Source organism: Marmota monax, unplaced genomic scaffold (genome assembly GCF_021218885.2).
Source record: "Marmota monax isolate L192 unplaced genomic scaffold, Marmota_monax_Labrador192_F-V1.1 WCK01_AAM20220418_F8-fsc00865, whole genome shotgun sequence".
NCBI classification, from domain to species: Eukaryota; Metazoa; Chordata; class Mammalia; order Rodentia; family Sciuridae; genus Marmota; species Marmota monax.
This window is the reverse complement of record NW_026693965.1, coordinates 8,730-35,661: the sequence shown is the minus strand read 5'-3', so window position 1 is coordinate 35,661 and position 26,932 is coordinate 8,730. Positions and strand designations below refer to the sequence as shown.

Below are 26,932 nucleotides of genomic sequence, written 5' to 3'. Positions count from 1 at the left end.
CAGGTATAGAGCATGGAAGGTTAGATAATATTTATGGGTATAAAATTTGTGGGCAGCAAAGATTTCTAAATAAAAAGAACAATAAATGAAAATGACATACTTTACAGTTTAAGTTGTATTGAAAAGAGACTGTAAATGAATTATGAGGAAATAATATTCTATAATTTCATAACATTAAATATAAAGCTGATCACATATAATTTACATATAAGAAATATAAAATATTGCTGAATCTGCAGTGGTTAACTTAATTCCACCCTGCTTCACAGTTACACCTTCTTACATTAGATGAATCTTGAAATATACTAGACCACAACACTAGAGAAATACCTTTAATAAATCCAACAATAAACAATATAAGGCTTTTTTTTAAAAAAAATGCTTTGGCTCAGTTTGTAATTAAGATAAATTTAAAAAATAAAGTGGTAAGTATCAAATTTCCCACAAGGTTAAGATTTTTTAAAAAATAGTTTCTTCTTACCACCTTTGAATTTGAATGGAGATAATCAAGCAACTTTTCACCATTATCTGTCTTCTCTGAATACTGATATTTCGTTATTTAACACTTCTCTGAGAAAAATTTACTCAGATTCCACTGCAAAAATGAAGAACATTTCTCTTCACTGTAAAATGGGAACTCAAAAGACTCTGGATTTGCATATAATGCATTTCATTTCTCAATGTCTCAATATGAAGCAGAAAACCCCCTTTCTTCATCAAATTATTTTGAAAGGTTTACAAATAAAATCTAATGTCAATAAATAAGTATTTGGAAGTACATCAAAGTGAAAGACAGGATCACTGCAAATTCTATAATTTAAAAAAATCTGCATCATTTTTTACTTTGTTGCCACTATTGGCTTCCATTAGACATAAAATCATATATGTATACTGAATCAAATATTTTATAAGCACACAGAAATTGCATGTTTCCAAGATGGTTTCTCTCAACCTATTTGAATATACACAAAAATTAGCATGAAGGAAAAAAAAAGTGATTCCCAATTTTGCTAAGGCCTTATGGAACAGTAGAAAGCACAGAAACTGATTTTGGAAATGGTCACTTACATTAAATGGCAAAACCAGGGCAAAATGTGAGCATTTCTGTAAGTATTGTACCATACAGTATGACATAACACCTTCTGTCTTTATTAGGTTTATGATAGTCTCTCTTACTTCTCCTATTTGCTTTTTAACATGGCATTTGTGAGGACAATTTATGCATTTTTATCACCTTTGGGACTCTCCCAAAGGAGATGACAAGCAACTAGTTTAACCCTAGAGCATTTAAGAACTTAATGAAAGGCCTAGAAGTTATCCACTAATTGTCAGGGACAATTTGTGTTCAACCATGACTTACATATTTATTGCAATTGGTAATATGAGCCAACAATCCAAATTCCATTTTTTTTTCTTTCCCTCCCAAAAATGGTGATAGTGTTTCGAGGAAATGTTAGTACTCTCATGTGTATTACAAGGAAATTTGAAATAGCCAAGTTGTAGAAAAAATGTAAACATCCACTTAGTAATGAGTGAATATATAAAGTGTGACAAATAGACATGATGGAATATTAATTATATTTGAAAGATAATACACCTCAACATGTGAACTTATAGATAAACCTAAAAAACATGATGCTAAATGAAATTAAACAATTGCAAAAGGACAAATATTAGATAACCCCACATGCATATACTAGTGAAAATACTCAAACTTTTATAATCTAAAAGTTGAATGGTCATTGCAAAGGGGCGGAGATTGTGGAGAATGAGGATTTTCAGTAGACAGGCAGTTTCAATTAAGCACACAAAACAAGTTATAGATATCTGCTCTGAAACACTGAGCTTATAGTAAAATGCAATGTATTGTACATCTGAAAATTTTAAGAATGTAGATTTCATGTTAGACATAATGAAATAAATGTTTTTTTAAAGGAACAAACTTCCTGTACATGCTATTTTAAGTATAAATATTGAAAATAAATTCAAAGAAGATAGATAACAAGGATTACATTTAGTATGATTTTTTTGAAACATGCAAAATAGAAAAATAAATAAAAATGGAAAACAAATTACAAGGGGCTAAAGGAAGAGGAGACATGGGAAGAAATTTCTTTACAAGTGCTTTGTATCAATGAAAATGCTTTAGAACTATATTGCATTACATTGTGAACATAGTAATTACCACTAAACCATACCCTTGCAATTTAAATACTTTAATTTACAGCATATGAATCTTGCCTTTACAATTATTTTAAATAAACTTAGGTATAATATATTCAGTTGTTTTATGTGTGTACTTTTTGTAGAAATGCCTAATTTTATATTTTGCCTATATATTGTATGCATTCTTGAAAGTAGTTTCTATTACATGAAATAAAAATTGTCTATTTCATTTGTTTATTATAGTTTTGGTGTATGGAGATTTTACTTTTGGTGTGCTCACAGAAGGTTCTATCATGAATTTACCCAATTTTTGAAAGATTATAATAAGCAAAGGGGGTTCTACTAATCTTAAGGGTTCTGTATATAATAAAAATAAAACTACGTATTTTGCTAAACTAATCATTGTTTTCATAATTCTTATATATTAATAAGATTGAACCTGCAATTTTATATTTTTTCTAAAATATTTTCAGTTTTTAATGGACCTTTATTTTATTTTACTTATATCCAATGCTGAGAATTGAACTGGGTGCCTCAAACATGCTATGCAAGCACTCTACCACTGAGTAACAACCCAATTCATTACAATTTTTTATTAGTCATTCTTTATTTTGCCCATAAAAATCATATTTTCTCATATTGGAAATATTTTTATGCTCCTTACTCTTTTTGTGAATTCTGATCCTTTTCCTATCCAGTTCTCTCCTATACCAAATATAAGCAATATCTACCATTTGTCATTGATCAACTATAAATTCACATACTTACCATTTAAATACATAATTAATTTGAGGGACCTCAAGTCAATTTTTTTTTGGATCTGCACAGATAATGGATATCAATGTCCATGACTTGGTTGTGACATTTGAAGGAAGACATCACATGATACCTAAGGACAGAAAACCAATGTAATGTTTCTCTTCAGGAATATATTATGGAATGAGATGCTTTTTGTATGTAGTTTTCTTTAGTTTTATTAACACCACTGGGGGGAAAAACTTATACACTCTATGTACTAGAGATATTGCTGTGCTATAATTAATGGCTAAAGGGAAACACCCAGGGAGATAATGAAATCACAGTATATAATTTAAATTTAATAAATGAAGATGAAGGAAGGGGGAAAACATTACCACTGAAACTGAACACTGAAGGAGACATTTCTGCACTAAAAATGGTGTCCGTGGGGAGCAGGAATAAACATGAGCAGAGTAGATATCCTTTTCTGATTATCTTAACTTTCATTTTTATACTTGGGCCCTCAGTAAGGGTGGCATGTGCAAGAGCCTCACAGGAATTGTATAAGTCAAAAGAAAACATCCAGAAACTGAGCAGGAATGAGTGCATGCCTGTGCCAGGTAGTGTAATAAAAGAGGAAGAAATTAACCTTCATCAGTCAGTTCTTAGATGACACCCAGGATTTTGTGCCTATGTGACTGAACCACAAGCTATGGTTAGACTGCTGCATAGATCTAAGGATGGGATAGATTACTGGGAACAGGAATCAGGTCCTTATGTCTCTGTGAAGAATAGTCTAGGCCCACAGTGCTAACTTTTATTAGAACTTGATAGTATTTTATCAAGAAATTCAGAAATAAATATGTACTTCCTTATAATTGCAATTATGGGAGCTTCTCAATTCGATGTGGATGAAAGTCAAAGAAAATCAAATATAGCTTTTTGAAATAAAGATTAAATAATTATATACTTTTTGTGTGCATTTCTTTATATATTTTGCAATATCAGCATCTATTTAAATGTAGTGTATATACATGCATTAGTAGAATACATTTTTAAAATGCAAATATTTTATATGTAGGGTTGCAGTTCAGTGCAGCTTGCATGCATGAGGCCCTGGGTATGATTCTCAGTAACAAATAAAAATAAATAAATAAAATTAAAGACATTCTGTCCATCAACAACTAAAAAATAAATTTAAAAACATACAGAAAAAGAAAAAATGAGCCAGGTGCACTGGTTCATAATTGTAATCTCAGTGACTTTGATGGCTGAGGCAGGAGGATTGCAAGTCCAAAGCCAGCCTCAGCTATTTAAGGAGAAATTGTCTCAAAATACAAAGTGGTGGGTATGTGATTCAAAGGTTAAGTACCCCCGAGTTCAATCCCTTATACCAAAAGGGGTAAAAACGAGCAAAGGGAAGTGATGGTTATGACTTTGGCTGTAATTAAAAGTCTCCAAGAGAATAATTATAGTAAACAAAACCAACATTTAAACATATGACATTGACATATGCAACACCACTTTCATTTTTTAATGTTATCTTTAGTGTGAATAATATACTTTACTTATACACTGATATTTTGCAAGTACTTCCTATTTTTTTTCCTTTGTATCTTAGCCCCTTAAACTATAGATGATTAATTTCAAAATGGGAATCACAAACGTTTAAAATCTGAACACTATCTTGTCAAGCTCCAAAGCATAACTGGAACATGATCTCAAATGAAGAAAAGGGTACTACATAAAGCAAACATTCTAGTTAGTTAAGAGCCATATGTAGAAAGACTTTTGCTTTCCCATATAACAGTGTATCCTCAGAATATCAGACAGAATTAAATCATAGGATATCAGGATGATTATTATAGTAGCCATCTCAATGGACCCAGCAAAGTACCATGTTGAAGCTGGTTTGTTTGAGTAGCAAAATAAGAATTTTGGAGAAGAAGAGAGTTATCAGAAAAATATCTAATTTCATTAGATGGGCAAAAGAATATTCTAAAATTGCCCACTGTGTATATAGTAGAATGCAGAGTTCCACCAACATAGGATACTAAGATGAGTTGGCTCATAGACTCTGGGTGACATTCTCATTAAATGAAGAAGTCAACTGTAGATGGGTACAGAGCAATCAGAAGTCCATGATGCCAACAGAAATCATTTGGTGGTTCCAAACTGACAGGAAGAAATTACTGAGTTGCACATCCACAGAATGAAAGTACTTTTCCTTGTGATACACAGTCTACTAACATACTGAAATGATAACTGAGGAACAGCAGCCATCTACTCAAGACTACAGACTCAGAATACATTACATTGGATTGTGGTGGCAGGAATCAACAGTGATGGATAAAATAAGTCCTCTATTTATGAGTATAGTTCAAAGATAAATTTCTAGAAACAGAAAGCAAAAGATGATATATAGATTAATTATTTGTGAATCTATTCAATAATAATACAGTAACATCATTGACATTCTCCATGATGAAATTTTGTGGAAGAAAAGAGAAGATAACCACAATTTAGAATTCCTACAACTATGAAAGTTTGAATAATACTATGACTCTAAAGAACATGAAGTACACATACATCTACAAATATGCATATATTTGCAAATGTGGGTGTCTGTGAGTGTTTGTATTTATTCCAATGTGCAATTTCAATGCAGTGGATCAGAAGACATTAACGTGACAGGGTTTCCAGTGTTAGTGCCACTCTAGAAGCAAGTATATGTGAGGGGTGTTTACACAGTGCTTGAACTCCTGCCAAGAAACTATGGGATCAACTACTTTATGTGCAATGAGTTCTATTGTTTCATTTCATACCAAATCACAGTATAATCTAAAGTGGGTGACTAAGAACAAATCCTTCTGACATTCAAACACACGAGACATTTTATCAGGGGACACAACAGTAGAACAGAATCAGAATTCTGGATCTGTCATCAATAGAATTATTTGCTGTAATCCACTCACCTGTATAATGAGAATTTTAGTATTTATTTTACATTATTGAAGTAAATATTGAAGAACAAATTATGCTAAAAATTGAATGTTTTAAATAATTTTAATTGCAGAATATGCTGAACTTGCTTGGTTCTATACAGTAGACTATAAGGAATAAACTCAGTGAAATGTCTTTTTGGGTTTTGATTACTTCCTTTGCCAATGCTATGTATAGCCAAATTGTTTTTTTGGAGACTAAAAACTCTATGAATTGTGTGATTGTTTGAAAATATATATGTGTGAATATATGCAAATTACCAGAATTCCATTTTCCACATTGCAATGAGTTTACTTTTGCTTTCTGCAAATGAGATGTTTCAGCAAAATATCTCTTGAGCAGGCATTAATATTAAATGCTGATAGAAAAGTTTAATGGATATGAGTAAGAATATGAATGCACATTCAAGGGATTCAGAGTTATCAAAAGGAAATAAGATTTTTAAAAACTGCATGATGTGGGATCAATGCATAAAATTAATAAAAATCTATATGAATAGAAGATAGAAATATCCAAATGTCTTGGACTTTGCAAGAAAACCATACATTTGGAGAGAGAGAGAAAGAGAGAGAGAGAGAGAGAGAGAGAGAGAGAGAGAGAGAGAGAGAGAGAGAATAATATCCACTTATTCAGCACTTGCTGTAAAAATGGACAGTTAGGAGCATTATGTTATTTCATATATATAACAACTTAAATAACTAATAATTGCTTGTCACAATTCAATCTCACATTTCAGAGTGCATGCTTTACTGCCTCCTATTACACCTTGGCTTTATTACACAACTAGACACTACCCATACCCTGAAGTTTATTGTTCTTTTATTTGGTTCATTATAGTTATAAATAAAAATGGAATGCATTATGATATATTCACAAAAGCATATAGCATAAGTTGGTCAATTTCATTCTGCCCTTTTTCTCCTTATCTATCCCTCTTCCCTACCAATTTTACATCAGCACATTTCACAACAGCCAAGTTAGGGAACCTGTTTGGTATCCCTCAATGATGTGGTATATATACACAAGGAGTTTGTTTCAGCCATAACAAATAGTAAAATTATGCCATTTGCTGGTAAATGGATGGAAATACAGATCGTCATACTAAATGAAATAAGCCTGACTCAGAAACGCATTTGTGGAAGCTAGAAAGAAAAACAGGGGTTGGTAGGAAAGTGGGACGGGTATTATGAAAATGAAAAGGCAAAGAGCTTTGTTTGTTTTGAAAATTGCCTTTGATGATATGATTCTTTCATTATTGCTAGTGATTTTCAGGGTTGATTTTTTAAAAATTTATTTAAATAAAGCCAGTGGAATTTTAAAATAATTGCATTGAGTCTGAAGATCACTTGGGTTTCTATGGAGACTTTAAAATACAAGTCTAAATCACAATGGAATGTAATCATGGCAGCCAGGTGGAGCATTAACTGGATTCTTTCTATCTTTGTTTTCCTAGCTCAGCTTTATACTTATTCTTCTTAGTCATTTTCCTTTTGATTAACCTCCTTCGGCCTCAACATTCTCCATGTTTTCTTCTTTTTATTTTAGATTGCAATCATTTTTATTTGCCCATTTTTTCCTCTTCTCCCTTTTTCAACCCTTATGTATTATACTACCAAGTTTAATAACCAATTACTTAACCTATTCAAGAACAAATGTTCATTGAACTAAAAGAAGATATAATGAATGAGCTACAGTAAGTGAAAGACCACTTCACTAAAGAGAGATTCTGAAAAAGGATCAAATCTTGGAAATGAAAGCATCAATAAATCAAATTAAAAATTTTAGTTGAAAGGATCATCAATAGATTAGATCACAAAGAAGACAGATTCTCAGGCCTGGAAAACAAAGTATACAATCTCAGAAATAAGGTCTAAAATAAGGGAAAGGTGTTAAGAGACCATTACCAGCATATTCAAGAAATCTAGGATAATATTAAGAGGACAAATATAAGAATCTTTGGCATAGAAGAAGGCACCAAAATAGGAATAAAAATGCACAAACTTTTCAATGAAAAGGTATCAGAAAAATTTCCAAACCTTGGAAATTCAAGTACAATAGTTGTTTAGAACCTCAAATATGCAAGAACAAAAAAGATCCTTTCAAAGTCACATTATAATCAAAATGCCTAATAAACAGAATGTATATTTGTTCTCAAACATACAATTTATAAGGCTATAAGAGAAAATTAGTAGGTCACATTTAGAGATTAGGCAATTAGATTTTCTAATAATTTGTTATTCCAAACCCTAAAAGCCATGACAGCTCAGAATAATAGATACTAAGCCCTGAAATATAATGAATGCTAACCAAGATTTTTATATCAAGCAAAACCATTCTTCAGAACTGAAGATGAAACAAAAACTTTCCAGGATAAGCAGAAACAAAAACAATTTTTAAAAAGAAATAATGAATTATTTTACACAGAAGAAATGAAAACAAAATATCAGAGTCAGCATAAGTTAAATATCATTAGAAATATACTCAATTAAGGGAGAATTAAATCCAAATTAAGCATTAGAAAAAAATAAAAATGACAGGAAAGAGAAATCATCTATTGAAACACTGAATTTAATGGTGTAAACTCTCCAATAAAAAGACAAAGATTGACAGAATTTATTTAAAAAGAACTTTGTTCTGTTAATAAGAGATTTAAATTACTGGGAAAGATATCCACATGGTAAAGGTGAAAGGAAAAAGATATCCTATGTAAATAGAGTTTTAAAGACAAAATTAATCAGAGGAGACAGAAATCAAATCATACTGGTTAAGGGAACTATCCAATAACAAGATTTAATGATTATAAATATTTATGCCCCAAATATCAATGCACCTATATACATTAAACAAACCTTTGTCAATATAAAGAATTAAATCAATTCCAATATGATAAAACTGGTGATTTCAACACATATTTCTCACTACTAGGTAGGTCATCTGGACATCAACTAAATATTCTTCACAACTAAAAAATATTATCAATCACATACACTTAACAGACATCTGTAGAATATTCCATTCATAAACAATTGAATTTATGTTCTTCTCAGTTGCATACGAAAACTTTTCTAATATAGACCCTGTATTAGAACACAATATATCTTAGCAAATACAAAAAAGGATAGATAATCCTTGCATCCTATCAGATTGTAATGAAATAAAATTAGAAATCAATAGCTAGATGAAAAATAGAAACCATTTTAATATCTAGAAATTAAATGATACTCTTTTGAATGATGAATGATTAATATAAGAAATTAGGGAAGAAGTCAAAATAATTCATAAGTAACAGATGAAGGTAGACATACAGCATATCAAAATCTCTGGAATGGTATGAATACTGCTCAAAGAGGAATGTTTATAACATTGAGTGCCTAGTAATTTAAAAAAGAAAACATAAAAATCCCAAATAAATATGTTAGTGGTATATACCTTAAGGCCCTAGAAGAGAAAGAGCTTACTAAATCCCCAAACTTGGTTGTTCTATATTTACATCTTACAAGCAGACTATGTAAATATTGTAACTTTAATTTTCTATTAAAAATTTATTCGAAAATTTTCTATTCTGTTGATTTGACTCTCATGGATTTGGTGCTTTTTCAAATAAACAGTAGAAAACACTTGTTAATTTTCACAAAAATACTTTTGAATAAGGAAGCATTAAATCTATCAATAAATTTAAGATTGAACTTTATACATAGTTCAACATTCAGTTGATAGTTAGTGTTGATATTTATTAAATAATTCTGCATTCTGTCATAAGTTATTTTTATATTATTTTGTTATATGCATACTTATAGGATTTTGATAAAGTTCATATGTTAAATTCTCAGGAAGAGGAAACTGGATTTCAGGGAATATCTGCATCAACTCAATAGCACATAGATAATTAGAATCAGAGCTGGTCGTAGGTCCTATCATCAGTTGGCTTTTCCACTGAGGGATCATTTGTTTAAACAAGGGCCCAAGTAACTTCATGTCATCATTTCCATTATGTTATTCATTGTTATATTTCCATTCACCTGCTTATTTTGGAAGAAAAAAAAATTAGCTTGTTGCTTTTCTATCCCAGAAAAGAATCAGTGTTTTCCTCCTTGGGGCATACCTGTGGACATTAAAAGGCTCAAGCAGTTAGTACTAGAGTCCAAATGTACAGTGTTCATACTAGTCTATACCTGAGAGAGGGGTTCATTTCACTGGTAAGCTAAAAGACATTTCATCACTTAGAAAATATTTTAGAAGCTATCATCTTGAATCTGAAACTAATGTATAAACTTGAAGAGTTAAATCAGAGAGAAGGGGGATTCTAGTTAATTCAAAGTTGTATTAGAAATTGAAGAGTAAGCCTTCCAGTGAATTTAACAGAGAAAAATAGGAAGGACTCTCTCCATATTTCAATCAATAGGACTGTAAATTAGAAATTTACTTTTACTTTCATGATTAAAGATAACAGAAGAGATGCAGTAGAATAATAGACCATATTTAAAATATAGGAAAAATAATTAAATGGATACAAAACTCTCAACCAGCCATTGAGGACATTTCATTTTGGAATTGTTGTTTTCTCCAAATGGAGAGAAACCAATTTAAACTTATTTTACGAGTTAGCCAATTGATTTAGAAGCCATTGAGTGTTTTAAAAATAATTGTGGTTTATTTAAACTTAATTCCTTTAAAAGAAAAATTTAAATAAGCAAAGGCCCTACCTTTTATTATTTCTAGTGGATGATATCTGCAGAGTTAGGACATGTCACATTGACTATAATAGGGTTATATAGAAATAGTTCAGAATGTGGAGTCAGAGGGATGTGACCTGGAGTCCTGGCTCTACTAAAAACTGTGTGACTAACAACTCTTCCAGACTAGGTGGGCCTTAGCTTTCTTGTCCACATAAGGACACTGGGTTGTTTAGATTTTAAGTTACTGGGTGGATGGAATAAGATAATGTACACTAAACGTGTAACCCCATGTAAACATGAAATCTAAATATGTGGCTGTTGCTATCGTAACTTTTCATTTCATATTGTAACTTGACATTGTTAGTGATGCTGTTCTTGTGGGGTTCTGATTTATGATTTTTGACAATAAAACTTGAACTGATTTTATTTTCATTTTTCAGTTAGGACATACTTTGTGAAAATGAAAGATCTATACTTGGGTCTTTCTAGCCTCTCTCTATTAAAAAAATAACTAGTCATAAATGCCACCATTTTTAATTTTCTAAAATATTTATTAAGAAGAATGCTGTTTGAAGAGTAGCTTGGATAAAGCAACTAAACCTCATGTTATTTCTCTGCCATTCCTCCATTTAAACTGTGAAGTATATGAATCCTCTAATGGGACATGTTTTGAAATAAAATAAATAATGAACAAACTACATTCTTATTCCACAGATAAGATCAAACCTATCAGATGATCCCAGAACATTATACAGACAAGAGTATAAGGTAAATTAAGTAGACATACTATTATTTTACTGACATGGCTATAAGTAGAAGAGTGACAGTGTCAAATCACAAATGTGTGTATAATTTAGAAGACAAACCTTGCTTCTGGTTTTCAAAGCTTCATTAAAAATTTTGATTATATATCTCTCAATTTATTTTGTCATCTAAATAAAATTTGAAATTCATATCTCACATCTGTGCTTTCTTCACACATAATTAAAACTTCAGGTATTCAAACGAGCTATGTATGAGAATTTTGTCCAAACTTAGTTACACTAGAAAGTCAATAGGCTCTAAATCTTTAATTATAGGTCTTTACAGTCCAAATACAATTTCCATCAGAAAGCAAAATGTAAAATTATAATTTGTCTGAAATTTCTGTAATGTATATAAGTTCAAATATAGTTTATGGATTCTTTTAGAATACGATTAGTATATTCTTCCCAATTTGCTCCCATACTTTATTTGTGCTTCTTCCCTATCTAACACCGTTTTAACCCTCATCTCTATTGTAAATAATTTTGTATGATCTATTGATTTTTATGCATGTTTGTGAAAGACAGAGGGTGATAGAAAAGTTTACAGGAGAAAAAAATAATATGAAATTTTAAACAGGAAAAATTTTGTGATATCTAAATCACACATTAATTCATACTTGTACTATTTATTGACTTTTAAAAACTATATTATCATTATGACATTTAAGAAAAACTATGCATCAAGACATTTATGTGTTCTTCTGAATAATAGGAAAGCTGTCTGTATTTAGAAAGAAACGGAATCTAACATAGCCTTATTTCACTATCAAATTTTTAAAGAACATGAAGAGCATATGTTTTCCTGTTCTTCTCTATCCCCACATTTACAAAAGTATTTGTTGTATATATTAGCAAAATCTTTCCATTAGAACAGTGATGTTACTTGGAGGATAATATAAACATGGGGCTTCTCTTTCTAAACAGTAGTTTTATTTATTTATTTCTTTAGCATGTGAATGTCTCAATATAATCAAACTATAGCACTTGTCAACTCATAAATTATTTGCTCATCATTTGAATTTAGCTTGGACCTAAGTGCATTGTGGTCTCTCATCTTTGTAAAATCTTTTCATCTACATATGCTAAAGAAAAAAACAGATTTCTCATGATAGAACCTTCCTTCCAACTTCTGTAGGTCCAGTATGTAACATATAACATGTTTTTCAGTAACTGAACTGAGGCTCTCAGTATAGAAACAGATTCATCTTTGACTATTTTTGCTGTTGATGTTGGAGTTGCTCATGTATTTTCTGATTTATCATTCACTGAATGAGAAAGACAGTAATTAGGGAAAATGCTGAGAAATTAAACACTAGCAAATATAGTGATTTTATTATTTCAGGAATTGCTTCTATTCTAGCTAATAAATATTTTTATTGGCTATTGTCAAGTGACATTTATTTCAGAGTTACTTTTTAAACTCCATTAAAAACTATAATATATTATGAATGGGAAAGATTTATTTTTGACAAAAATATATCTAGAGCTAAATTCAGGGACATTGCAAGTAAAAGGAGAGACAAATTAGGAAACATCTTACAATGTCATTAAATAAAATTTTAAAAAACAGTAATGTTAAAATTAACTATCAAGGTAAAACATGAACAAATTAGTGAACCATATTTTGGTGTGACAGAAAACAAAATAACTTATCACTGTTTTTATTTTAAAAATCAGGGGCATGTATCTCCAGAATTTTATTGACTGTTCCATTTATTGAAATAAGGAAATTATCAAGAAGAGTAAATAGCATGATTTTGGTAAAAATCCAGCATGACAACTTCAAATACAAGTGTATCCCATTTACTAGTCATCTGCAAACTTTCAAAAATAAAATAATGTAGACATCTTTTTTTTCTCAATTCTATTTGACTCAGTCTTCTGTTGTGTGCTTCATTGCTGCCCTATAACAACTATAAAAATTAAGAAAGAAATTCTCATGTACTTTGTAGTATAGCAAGGACCTATATGCAATTGTGTGTTTACCACAACAACAGTTTGTATTTTAAAAAATGTTTATATTAATTTGTCTTCATGAAATTTAAAATGACATAATATCAGAATGAATGGAAAAAAAATTAACACAAAATTAATGGAAGCAAAAGCAAGGAATTTTGGCATAAGAAAATTTTAGCATGGTAAATTCAGCCAACACATGGCTTAAAACATTTGTCCTTTTCTTTATACAGCAAAATGTGTCCATTTGGGTCAAACTTTCCTAAAACTATTTATCACATTGCACTGAGGAAATCATGAAACCAGTCTAAGAAACAAACATGAGTATATAATTGGATGCACTCTATCAATTCAATAAATTGCATATAGAACTAGTAAATAATCATAATTCAGAAGGCTGTCATCAGACATGGATACACACAAAATTCAGTTGAAGAATATAACAGAAGTCACCATGTTTGTATTGATGGGCTTTACGGATGATTTTAACTTGAAAGCCTTCCTATTTTTATTATTTCTTGGCATCTACCTTTTTACTTTGGTAGGAAATTTGGGACTGGTTGTGTTGGTCATTGAGGATTCCCGACTCCACAACCCCATGTACTACTTTCTGAGTGTCTTATCATTCTTGGATGCCTGCTATTCTACAGTTGTCACTCCAAAAATGTTGGTCAATTTTCTGGCAGAAAATAAATCCATTTCCTTTCTGGGGTGTGCCACACAGATGCTTCTCTTTGTTACATTTGGAAGCACAGAATCCTTTCTCTTGGCTGCCATGGCTTATGATCGCTATGTGACCATCTATAACCCACTTCTGTATTCAGTGAACATGTCACCCAGGGTCTATGTACCACTCATCATTGCTTCCTATGTTGGTGGCATTTCACATGCTACTATACACATGGTGGCCACTTTCTGCTTGTCCTTCTGTGGATCCAATGAAATCAGACATGTTTTCTGTGATATCCCTCCTCTCCTTGCTATTTCTTGTTCTGATACTCATACCAACCAGCTTCTCCTCTTCTACTTTGTGGGTTCTATTGAGATGGTCACTATCCTGATTGTCCTGGTCTCCTATGGCTTCATTCTGCTGGCCATTCTGAAGATTCATTCTGCTGAAGGGAGGAGGAAAGTGTTCTCTACCTGTGGCTCCCACGTGACTGGAGTGTCCATTTATCATGGGACCATCCTCTTCATGTATGTGAGACCAAGTTCCAGCTATGCCTTGGATCATGACATGATAGTGTCAGTATTTTACACCATCATGATTCCCATGCTGAATCCCATTATATACAGCTTGAGAAACAAAGATGTAAAAGAGGCAGTGAAAAGACTATTTGGGAAATATTGTGTTGTAAAAAACCTATGTATGTAATACTCAGTAAACCTAACATTAATGCTGGGATCATTTTTCTATGGTCAGAAACTAGTAACACAAATGTCCCATTTTAGTTAATAATGCAATAGATCCTAGAATATAGATCCTAGAATTTATATTTAAGGGGATCCAAATTAAATATTTTTCCATAAATATATTTTTGTAATCATTGTGTGTTTGATTTTCACTTACTACAACCTTATTTTTTTCCTCAGAATTTGATATATCCTCACTTTTTTATACTAAATCATTAGCATTAATTGTGATGATACTTCCAATTCTGCAATCCCTGTGAAGGTCATCCCAAATGTTATTTATTTTTTCTTTCTTGTACCTTGGTATGCTAAGATACATCCAAGCTTTTTGACATGCATTCTGCCTTATTTGGCTTACATCAATTATTGTTATTCCTTTATTAAAATTTTTCTCCATCACAGATATTGCTCCATCACAGACATTGAATACAACTATTTTGCAACTACTTTTAATATAATGAAAATAGATTTTAATATTTATTTAGTGTGTACTTATGAATGTGGAAAAAAAAAGAAAGGTATGACTTTGAAAATAATCTCCCACTATATTGGTAGAGATATTATGGAAAACAGTATGGACATTCCTCAAAAAAACTAAAAACAGAACTACCATGTGATCCAACAATCCTATTGTTGTAAAAACATCTGAAGGAGTTTGAGTCAGCATGCTGAGGACATGTCATTGCTCCCATGTTCATTGTAGCATTATTTATAGTAATTAAGTATGGAACCTAAGTGTCCATTAGGGGATGAGCAGATGAAGGGTATGTGACAAAAACACGCCAGAGAACAATATTTAATCTTTAAGAAAACAAAATTCTGTCATTTAGGACAAGTTAGATTAATTTAGAGGACATTACACTTAATGAAATCAGTGAGGCACGGAAAAGCAGACACTACATAAACTCACAGTAGTAGATTCCTAGATTGTACAGTTTTGCAAGTTACTCACTGAAAAGTTTCCAGTTCCATTAGATGTTTCCAAATAGAATGAATCAAGGTTTTAGGGTGAAGATTTATCATTATATAAAATCATATAACAATTTATGTTTTATTTAATTTTATCTCAAATATTAGCATTATATTGTACTTTTTACATATTTACATATTTAGTACTTTAAATTGTTTTGGAAATTCAAATTATTGTATGTATTTATTTATTTATATAGACTATAAATGCATGCATGCATGTATGTGGTTTATTCTGTCTCAAAAGTCTGTAGTAAAAATGCAAATACTTGTTCTGAAGAAAAAAAATAATAATAAAATAATAATAAAATAATTTTCCTTTCAAGGTATTATGCTTGTTTTTATGTTGTTAATTATGTACTTATTGATTATTGTACTTATTGAAAGTACCACTAGGTGACTAGTATCTAAAAAAATAAGTATTTCATGAAGATCAGTAATTTAAAGTATTAATAAAAATAAGCTCTATTCGCAGTTAGGTTTAAGTACTAATAATATGAAAGAAAAATAATTAGAAAGAATTTAAAGTTAAAGGTAATAGAAAACATACTGCTTTCCAAATAGGCTGCACCAATTTGCAGTCCCACCAGCAATGTACAAGTGTACCCTTTTCCCCACATCCTCGCCAACACTTGTTGTTGTTTGACTTCATAATGGCTGCCAATCTAACTGGAGTGAGATGGTATCTTAGGGTGGTTTTGATTTGCATTTCTCTGACTGCTAGAGATGGTGAGCATTTTTTCATGTACTTGTTGATTGATTGTATGTCCTCCTCTGAGAAGTGTCTGTTCAGGTCCTTGGCCCATTTGTTGATTGGGTTGTTAGTTATCTTATTGTCTAATTTTTGGAGTTCTTTGTATACTCTGGATATTAGGGCTCTATCTGAAGTGTGAGGAGTAAAGATTTGTTCCCAGGATGTAGGCTCTCTATTTACCTCTCTTATTGTTTCTTTTGCTGAGAAAAAACTTTTTAGTTTGAGTAAGTCCCATTTGTTGATTCTAGTTATTAACTTTTGTGCTATGGGTGTCCTATTGAGGAATTTGGAGCCCGACCCCACAGTATGTAGATCGTAGCCAACTTTTTCTTCTATCAGATGGCGTGTCTCTGATTTGATATCAAGCTCCTTGATCCATTTTGAATTAACTTTTGTGCATGGCGAGAGAAAGGGATTCAGTTTCATTTTGTTGCATATGGATTTCCAGTTTTCCCAGCACCATTTGTTGAAGATGCTATCCTTCCTCCATTGCATGCTTTTAGCCCCTTTATCAAATATAAGATAGTTGTAGTTTTGTGGATTGGTTTCTGTGTCCTCTATTCTGTACCATTGGTCCACCCGCCTGTTAGAAATGGATGGCATTAGAGCAGATTATGCTAAGTGAAGCTAGCTAATCCCTAAAAAACAAATGCCAAATGTCTTATTTGATATAAGGAGAGTGACTAAGAACAGAGTAGGGTCGAAGAGCATGAGAAGAAGATTAACATTAAACAGGGATGAGAGGTGGGAGGGAAAGGGAGAGAGAAGAGAAATTGCATGGAAATGGAAGGAGACCCTCAGAGTTATACAAAAGTACATACAAGAGGAAGTGAGGGGAAAGGGAAAAATAATACAAGGGGGACAAATGAATGTCAGTAGAAGGGGCAGGGAGAGAAGAGGGGAGGGGAGGGGAGGGGAGGGGGGATAGTAGAGGATAGGAAAGGCAGCAGAACACAACAGACACTAGTATGGCAATATGTAATTCAATGGATGTGTAACTGATGTGATTCTGCAATCTGTATATGGGGTAAAAATGGGAGCGCATAACCCACTTGAATCAAAGTGTGAAATATGATATATCAAGAACTATGTAATGTTTTGAACAACCAACAATAAAAAATTTTAAAAAAAAAGGTAATAGAAAACAAATCCCTGTAGAGTCCTATGTTTAAGTAAGTTAGTAGTCAATGAATTGTCAGTATATGAATTTACATTTTTAGTTATTTGCTCACAATATAGCACTAGTTAGTAGACAGATTTTATTGATTGTTTATTAAACTATTTTTTTTTCATATTGACCTATAGGAAACGTGTCAGTTTTGAGTACACATTATCCACTGCAAATAAAATGCTATATACATTGATCAACTCATAATGTATCTCAAGCTGCAGTTTTGATATGTAGACAAATTCTATCAATAGGAGAGATGGCCATTTGGGTTAGAAATGGTGGCGAAAAGAGAAGAAAATCACAATTTTCTGGGAAAGGTAAAGTCAGGATTATCTAGAAGAAATAAGTATCAGAAGAATATATTTCTATAGAAATTTGGAAAAAATAAAGGGAAATTACATAATGAATACTCAAATGAAGTGTCAAGGAAAAATTTTGGGAAGCCATATATATGTATTTTAAATAAAAAAATAGAATATACACAGTATTCTTTACTTAAATACTTTTTAATATCTTTAATACTTTAAAATGCATTAAATAACTAAGTCCTTTAATGAATTTTAAATAACAAAATGTATTTAGTTAAAAAAAATATTCAGTGTATAGATAGAAACCCCCTCCAAGTGCACTTGTTTTATTTCTTTCAAAGTGCTATGGGAAAATTGATACAAACTTTATCCAAAAGAGGTAGAAAAAAATATTTTATGCAGATGATATAAAAACAGATTGGAAAGAAATAATTAAAAGAACTTTTATGAGTGTGATGAGATCAATCTATTTAAGTGTAATTAGAAGTAATTTGAATGTCAACACCAATACAATTCTTTCTATCAGTTCAACAACATACTTGGTCCAAAGATTTGAGGTCTGAAAAGGTGTTATCACTAGCCTTGATAATAATTAAGAGCCATGTATGTCATTAGACTTTCTTTCCAAATTGTACCTCTCTTTAAAATGTCAATAATTAAAAATTTCCAAGTAGACATAGTAGAGTACAGATAACAAAATAATTAAACATGTGAATTAATATGCCTCTTTTTATTTTTGGTTATAAGTCTGAGATACCTATATAAGTGAATTTCTTTCATCAGTTGTGTTTTTTCCAAAATTTATTGTTTCACAATCTAGTACTAGAATTAAGTCATTGAAAAATGCATGTGTCCACAGCTGTGAGCCTAACATTTTATTCATTGGCAATATTTAATATGTTTACTTTGTGATTATTAATTTATGTTTGAACATTATTTCATCACACTAAATCTAATGAGTATTATTACAGTTTTTACTTTGCTAACTCTTTATTTGTTTCAATTGGTGAATAAAGAAGCTTTATGAATTGTGAACTATGTTGATACACACCCCCATAAACACACGAGATCACCACAGTCCCATTTACTATATTACAGTGGTTTTGTTTTGTTGTGGGTAAATAAGGTAGTGAAAAAAAATGCAATGCTAAGCATTTTCAAAAAAATGTGTTTCAAAAGCATTGCTTCTTCATATGCTAAAGAGAAAATTAGTTTGGATATGGCTAAGTGAACATGCACACATATTGAAAGAATAAAAATTAAAAAGAGAAAATGACGGATTCTTGAAGATTTGCTTATGTAAGATCAAATGTAAAGCCACTTCTATGAATGAAACTGGAAGAGAAAGCAAAGAATTGAAATATTGTGGGCTTAATGATGAAACAAATTTGCAAAGAAGAAGAAAATTTATAGCTTATGCCTAATAAATACTTATTGCAGAACTGAAAATCTGTGGCTATTCATTCATTGCATCTTTATATCTTCTCTCAGAAATAATAAGGGTCAGAGGCAAGATTCAATTCCAGGTCTCCCTCATCATAGTAAACACCCTTTTCATTGTTTTCCTATTATTCCATCAATTCATTCTACACATGCCTCCTGTAAACTTAAACAAAATATTTCATAACATATTTGGATGATATTTAAGCCAATAAAAATAGGAAAACAAATCTAAAGTAATCTAAAGTGATTCTTAGCTTACATAGGTATGTGAAACAAAATACAAACAGATGGTTTGACAAATTATATTTAAAAATGTTCATTAAAACTTGGAAAAGAAAATATAACTTGAAATTTTAAAACTGAAAGCATCCAATGGCAGCAGAATATTGTTGGGGTCAGCAATTTTGTTTCAGACACAGAATTAGCAAGGAAAACAAGTTAATAACAGGACCTGTAAGACATGGAACCATGAACTTTCAAAACCCATAGCTAAAAAGAAAAGACAATTTACCAACTGAGAATCTCAACAAAATCATATTGAAAAGAGAGAAGAACCAGCACAGGTGGCAATTTACAGGTGAATGACCATGCCCACTTGCTCCCAGACTCAATGCAGCCAGCCTCAGCAATTTAGGAAGGTCCTAAGAAACTCAGTGAGACCCTCTCTCTAAATAAAATACAAAAGAGGGCTGGGAATGTGGCTCAGTAGTTAAGTGTCCCTGAGTTCAATCCTCAGTCCAAAAAAACAAAGTCAATTGATTTTGACAAAGTTCTAAGGAAAACGCATAAACAAAGGATTTTTTTAAGATATCAAAAAATTTGACCATCCTAATGCCACCAAAAGAGAAACTGACTCATTGTTTACACTGTGTATAAAATGTGTCTCAAACAAATCTTAAACCTTAAAATAACATACATATGTTTTGCAATTTTTTTGAAGAACTTCTTATATATACAACAATAAGCTAGTCTGTGCATTAGTATATTTGATCCCCAAAAGAAGAAAAGATGCTGTAGAATTCAAAAATTTGACTTTTATCTCTGTCAGACCTCTAATATTCTAAATTTTCATTGCACAGAATGTTATTGTCTGTAAACTGCCCACACTTTCATATCACTATATCCTATTTCTGTATTCATTGTTAATCTCCTCTATTAAAGTCTCAATAAACATAAATCTATTTCACCTGCCACTTAGAAGTATAGTTAAAAAGGCAAATGTTACTTTAGAGTGTACATTCTCTCAGAGGGGATACTTCTGCATTATTTTCATTATGTGCATGGTGATAAAATTTTCAGATATTTTGTAGATTATATTCCCAGTAAAAGGAAACTGATTTTCACAGCATTTAATTAATCAATTCAAAGGCACTTAGATAATAAGTACCAGATCTAGACTGCATCTTATATGATTAGATTTATTTTTACCTGAGGGATTTTTTTAGCAAAGACCAAAATTCAATTATGTTATCATTTTTAACCTTATAATTTCTTATTCTAGAAACATTCATTTGTTTACTAATAAAAAAAGTCACTGGGATCCATTCTGTCCCAGAAAAGAACTAGTGTGTCCTCACTGGGAACTCCCTGTGGACATGAAATGTTGAGGAGCTGGTATAAGAGTCCAGATGCATAGCCTTCATGGTATTGCGTAATGAAAAAGCAGTCCATCCATGTACATAGGTAAGAGAAGGGATTTTTCTTAGGAAATATTTTATGTTATAGTGAACACCAAAGTATATGCCTTAATACTTAAATGTAAGAGAGAATATTTCAGACTCTAAGGTATGCTGCCAGTTGAATCACACACTTTTCAGGTAATGCAGGGAGAAGGAAAATAGATTACATTGTAGTTAGCAATTTATTGTGCATACTGTTTTATCAATAGAGCTGTAATAGAAATGTGCTTTAATTTGCTTGATGAAAGATAACAGAATAGGTGCAGTAGTATAAATTATTATTACTATTGTTTTTACTACACTTACAGTACTGAGGACTACTTAACTAAGGGTTTTGCACATATTGGCAAGTGCCCTACCACTAATCCCCAGCCCTAAGAACTACCTTTATTGTTAATTATTAGATGAAAAGAAAATTAAATTTAATCCAGTCAATGTAAATGTTTCACTTTGGGTTCAAGTTTTCTTATGTCTTTTAATGTGGGAATTCAATTTTTTTAATTTATTTTGCTAAGTTAGTAATTGATTTAGAAGCAATTCTAGTTTTTTTTTTCTAATTGCAGAGTCTAAATTTAACATCTTTAAAAAATTCAACTACAAAGCAATGCTATTTAGTATAAGTTCTAGTTGATACTCCAGAATTGACATGTCAAAAGGGGTTATAAAATGGTCGAGTAGAAATTGTCAGAGAAATCTGACATTCTGTTTATTTCTATTAACAAACAGTCTGAGAATGGTAAAATTGTATCTAGCTGGACCTCAGTTTTTCCATGCATAAAATGAGGCTGCCTAATTTATTTTTCAAGTTTTTATTCAGATTGATTAAGATAATACACACACAGTTCCCACCCCCTTGTAGTAGCTTCAGAACTCTGAGGGGCTTCTATTTTAACTCCCCATGTATCTTATCTACGTGTTTATAGTATTGTTGTCATGAATCTGTGAGAGTTGAGAAGTTATTTTCATATGTTTTAGTTGTTTTTTTTTATTGAGCACATTGTAGTTAGCAATTCAGTGTGTATACTTTTTGAAATTTAGTGTATATATTAAATGACATACACTCATCATGAGAACAACCAATTCTAATATCCTTATATATAAGTTAATAAAAAATAGCTGTTCAAAGTGCATCTTGGAAAAAAAATAGTCAGATTTCATGTTTTCCTCTATTATTTCTATAGTTTCCACAGAGAAGTAGATAAATGTTACAAGAAGACATGATTTGGAATAAGTCATACTCACTTCATAAACCACCTTCTTGTTGTACATTCAGAATAAACACATTAAGATTTGTTAGGAAGTTATTGACAAAGTATTAGAAGAACTTAAGTGAACATATTATTATTTTATTAACATGTCCACAGGCAGAGGGAGTGACAGGTACATAGCTAAATTTCTTATATAACTTAGGGTTTTTGTATTTAATCTTATGGAAAGTCAAATTCAGAATGTGTATACTCCAACATACTAGAATTGTAATGTAATTGACATTTCTCTTGTATATGACAGTCAACAGATATTTTGTAATGAATTCTTTTAGCAGACTCTTAGTAATATGTTTCAACATTTAGTTGAATGCTTATTTCCTTATACTGTCAATCTATTTCAAAAATTGTACTTTGTCCCTGATTCTCTGCACTAAACATTCCTGCATATATTTTACTAATTCTGTTGCAGAAAAAGAAGAAAGTAGGGGAGAATAGAATCAGAATGGAAACATTTTAAACAGAAATGTGTCTTTCTGAGCCCACAAAAGTAACATTAGCAAGTATTTACACAATTTCTTGATGACTTTGCAAGCTATTTTATGAACGTAAGACTTCAAACAAAATTATATATTAATATATTTGTGCATGTTCTTATGTCTAATATGCAAATTATCTGAATTTATATACCAGTTGTACTTTAATTTCATGAGGCATTTTACTATATCATTTTCTAAGAAAAAAATTGTTTTGTTTTGTAATCCCACATTTAGGAAGTTACTTATTCTATTATTAGAAAAACAAAACCTTCCACAGAGATTTTTAAGAACATTTCTGATATAATAGAGAAATATGACTTCCTTCTCTTTCTAAAATTTAATCTTACTGTTTATTTTTTATGTGGGTCATCTTAATATGTCAAAAATTCAACAAGTTCTACAGTATGAATTATATGAATTATGAATTACATAAATTATGAATTATAAGTTTTGAATTCACCTGTACTTATTTATGGGAGAGTTTATAGAACTTTAAAAAAATTTTCCATGTTATATTATTGGTGCATTATATTTGCACATAATGATGGGATTTGTTGTAACATATTTGTACATACACATAATATAATAATATAATTTGGCCAATATCACTACCCACCATTTTCCCCCTCCTTATGTACCTCCCATTCTTTAGTCCCTTTCTTTTACTGATCTCCCTCTGATTTCTAGGAGATCCATCCCCACTTTTATTTTCCCTTTCTACAAATGACAGAAAACTTAGTACATTTAACTTTCTGAGTTTGAATTTTTTCATTTAACTTGATAGTCTTTAGTTCCATCTCTTCTCCTACAAATGCCATAATTTCATTTTTTCTTTATGGTTGAATAAAACTCCATCGTGTATATATATGACATTTTCTTTAACCATTCTTCTGTTGATGAATCAATCTGCTGTTTCCATAGTTTGGCTACTGTGAATTGTGCTGCTATAAATATGGGTGTGCATGTATCCCTATAGTAGGGTGACTTTGGGTCTATGTCATGCTAAAGTTCAAAAAGTCACTGTATAGAAATCACTCCCATAACTTTCAATGGCTCCAATATTTAAATCTGTGTCAACAACTGATACTTTTAGCCTAGATACAGGTAGCTCTTTAAATTTATGTGTTTACTTTTTTTCTTGGTCATGCACTTCCTTTCTTTTCTTTTCTTTTCTTTTTTCTTTTTTTGTAATAACTGAATAGGAATGACAACTTAAGGGGGGAGGGAGTTCAGAAAACAAATTCTGCTTTGTGGCAAATACACTGACTTTATTTTTTTGGCAATAATTTGTACCAAGAATTTTATTAACCCATACAGGGGACCTTTATTTCATAGTTATTTCAGAAATACCATAAGTAATTAGTCCTGTTACGGAAAGCCTAACCTGATTTCCAGATTGCTGGATTCTGCCCCCAACCCAAAACAGACAAAAGATGGAAAAAGGAACTACACACAGTTTTGAAGTTTGATCAAACTGGAGAGAAGAAGCTATATTGCCTACCCCAGAAGCAGTTACAATTCATTACAAACAATATGTGCTACATGTATGAAGATAAATCTGGCCTGAACAGGGGCAAAGTGGGACCAAAAAAAAATGCAGAAAATATACATATTTAGATTAATTTAGCCTGTCCTAAACCAGCCCAGGCCAGGGCAATCAGTGCTCTCAGCTTCTTGGAATCCCTCAGAGGCCATCGAGAAGAGAGGCAGCAGTCCTTCACTCTCAGCAGAGACAGTTCCTCTATATTGGCATGGGGAGGGCAAGTTCATTCACTTTTAATAATATATTAAAGGTATGCATAGCCCGAAGAGGTGGTGCACACCTGTAATCCCAGCAACTCAGGAGGCCGAGGCAGGAGAATCACAAATCCAAAGCCAGACTCAACAATTTAGCAAGGCGCTAAACAACTCAGTTAGACCTGTATTTAAATAAAATACAAAAATGCTGGGGATATGGCACAGTGGTAGAGTACCTGAGTACCAAAATAAAGAAGGAAAAAGGAAAATAATGTATATTAAAAGAATTGTCTCCAAGGAATTTGTAGGAATACATAAATCAAAAATCCTCTCATTACTATTGTTAAAATTTGAAAGAACCAAATTGAAAACTAGATACTGTATATTTACAGAGGAAAAATCCTAAAACAAAGCACTTGGTATTGTCTTGGTTTGCAAAGAAAGTGCAACTATCCCAGAATAAAGATTCCTGTAGTATTTAATGGAACAAGGAAATTTCAGAAAAGAGGACATGACATGGTTTCGTTTGAAAAGAATGCCCATAAAGCAAGTTGGAAAGTCAGTGTAACTATTTTATAAGAAGTTATCTGAAAACATTTTAGAGTAAACAACTTTGACATTATGTGTGTCATCTAAATTTACCTATAAGTTTAGCTTAGTGTCTTCCATATTACAAAGTATGAAACATTAAGGAAAGTGGTTTCATGTACTTTGTAGTAAATCTAAGACTTCAACTCAACTATGTGTTTTCCAATGAAACATTTTTGGATTTAAGCTGAGCTATACTAATCTGTTTTTTTTTTAAATTTTAAGAGGATGCAATATATATACAAATGGCAGAAAATTCATTCAAAAATTAATTGGAAAATAAAAATCACTTTAATTGCAGGAATTTCTAACAATGCATTTAGCCAACAATGAGTTAAATTATTTCTTTCCTTTTCTTTTTTTTTTTTTTTTTGCCTTATATAGTAAAAATTCATGTGCTGCTGCAGTTCTATGTCACTGGCTATGTCATTACTACCAAAGAAATCATTATGCCCTAAGAACCAAATTGGAATATAATTACACAAATTCTATTAATAAAGGATATTTTTCAATCTTTTTGTAAAAACTAAAATGGAAAAGTTGTCATCAGATATGTATGTTTACAAGATTCAGTGGAAGAACGTCACAGAAGTCACCATGTTTGTATTGATGGGCTTCACAGATGATTTTAACCTGCAAGTCTTCCTATTTTTACTATTTCTTGGCATCTATCTTTTTACTTTGGTAGGAAATTTGTGACTGGTTGTATTGGTCATTGAGGATTTCCGACTCCACAACCCCATGTACTACTTTCTGAGTGTCTTATCATTCTTGGATGCCTGCTATTCTACAGTTGTCACTCCAAAAATGTTGGTCAATTTTCTGGCAGAAAATAAATCCATTTCCTTTCTGGGGTGTGCCACACAGATGCTTCTCTTTGTTACTTTAGGGACTACGGAATGCTTTCTCTTGGCTGCCATGGCTTATGATCGCTATGTGGCCATCTACAACCCACTTCTGTATTGAGTGAACATGTCACCCAGGGTCTATGTGTCACTCATCGTGGCTTCCTATGTTGGTGGCATTTCACATGCTACTATACACACAGTGGCCACTTTCCGCTTGTCCTTCTGTGGATCCAATGAAATCAGACATGTTTTCTGTGATATCCCTCCTCTCCTTGCTATTTCTTGTTCTGATACTCACACCAACCAGCTTCTCCTCTTCTACTTTGTGGGCTCTATTGAGATAGTCACCATCCTGATTGTCCTGGTCTCCTATGGCTTCATTCTGCTGGCCATTCTGAAGATGCATTCTGCCAAAGGGAGGAGGAAAGTGTTCTCTACATGTGGCTCCCACCTGACTGGAGTGTCCATTTATCATGGGACCATCCTCTTCAGTTATATGGGACCAAATTCCAACTATGATTCAAACCATGACATGATAGTGTCGATATTTTACACCATTGTGATTCCGATGCTGAATCCCATCATCTACAGTTTGAGAAACAAAGATGTAAAAGAGGCAATAAAAAATTGTGGAGAGAAGTTTCTTTCTAACTCATCTAACTTTTTGATTTGAGTAAAATTTTAAAAATAAATAAAAGTGGATGTCTGTTCATATCTGTATGGCAGAAATTGGTGACAAAATGTCCTTGTTTAGTTAATAGTGCTATATATGCTAGACTCCTTATAAGTAAAATAATCATCAGCTCTCCAGTACAGAATTTCTCAAATTGAGATAAATTGTGTCAGCTATATGTATATGCCTATTATTTTATCAAATACATTTATATTATACATTCTGGGATGTAAGGCTACTGATATTTTTGGTTATAGAAT

At 31.6% G+C, this 26,932-nt stretch overlaps 1 protein-coding gene and 1 pseudogene across 1 annotated transcript; both read left to right on the top strand.

Moving 5' to 3' along the window:
- The first annotated feature begins 7,559 nt into the window (after positions 1-7,559).
- Positions 7,560-14,720, top strand: LOC124106373 (olfactory receptor 5T17-like). The gene is made up of 2 exons (XM_046463980.1): positions 7,560-7,600; positions 13,739-14,720. Exons 1-2 carry the CDS (start codon positions 7,560-7,562, stop codon positions 14,718-14,720), a joined length of 1,023 nt encoding a protein of 340 aa, XP_046319936.1.
- A 10,944-nt stretch (positions 14,721-25,664) lies between these two features.
- LOC124106384 (olfactory receptor 5T3-like) lies at positions 25,665-26,672 on the top strand (annotated as a pseudogene).
- The last annotated feature ends 260 nt before the right edge of the window (positions 26,673-26,932 follow it).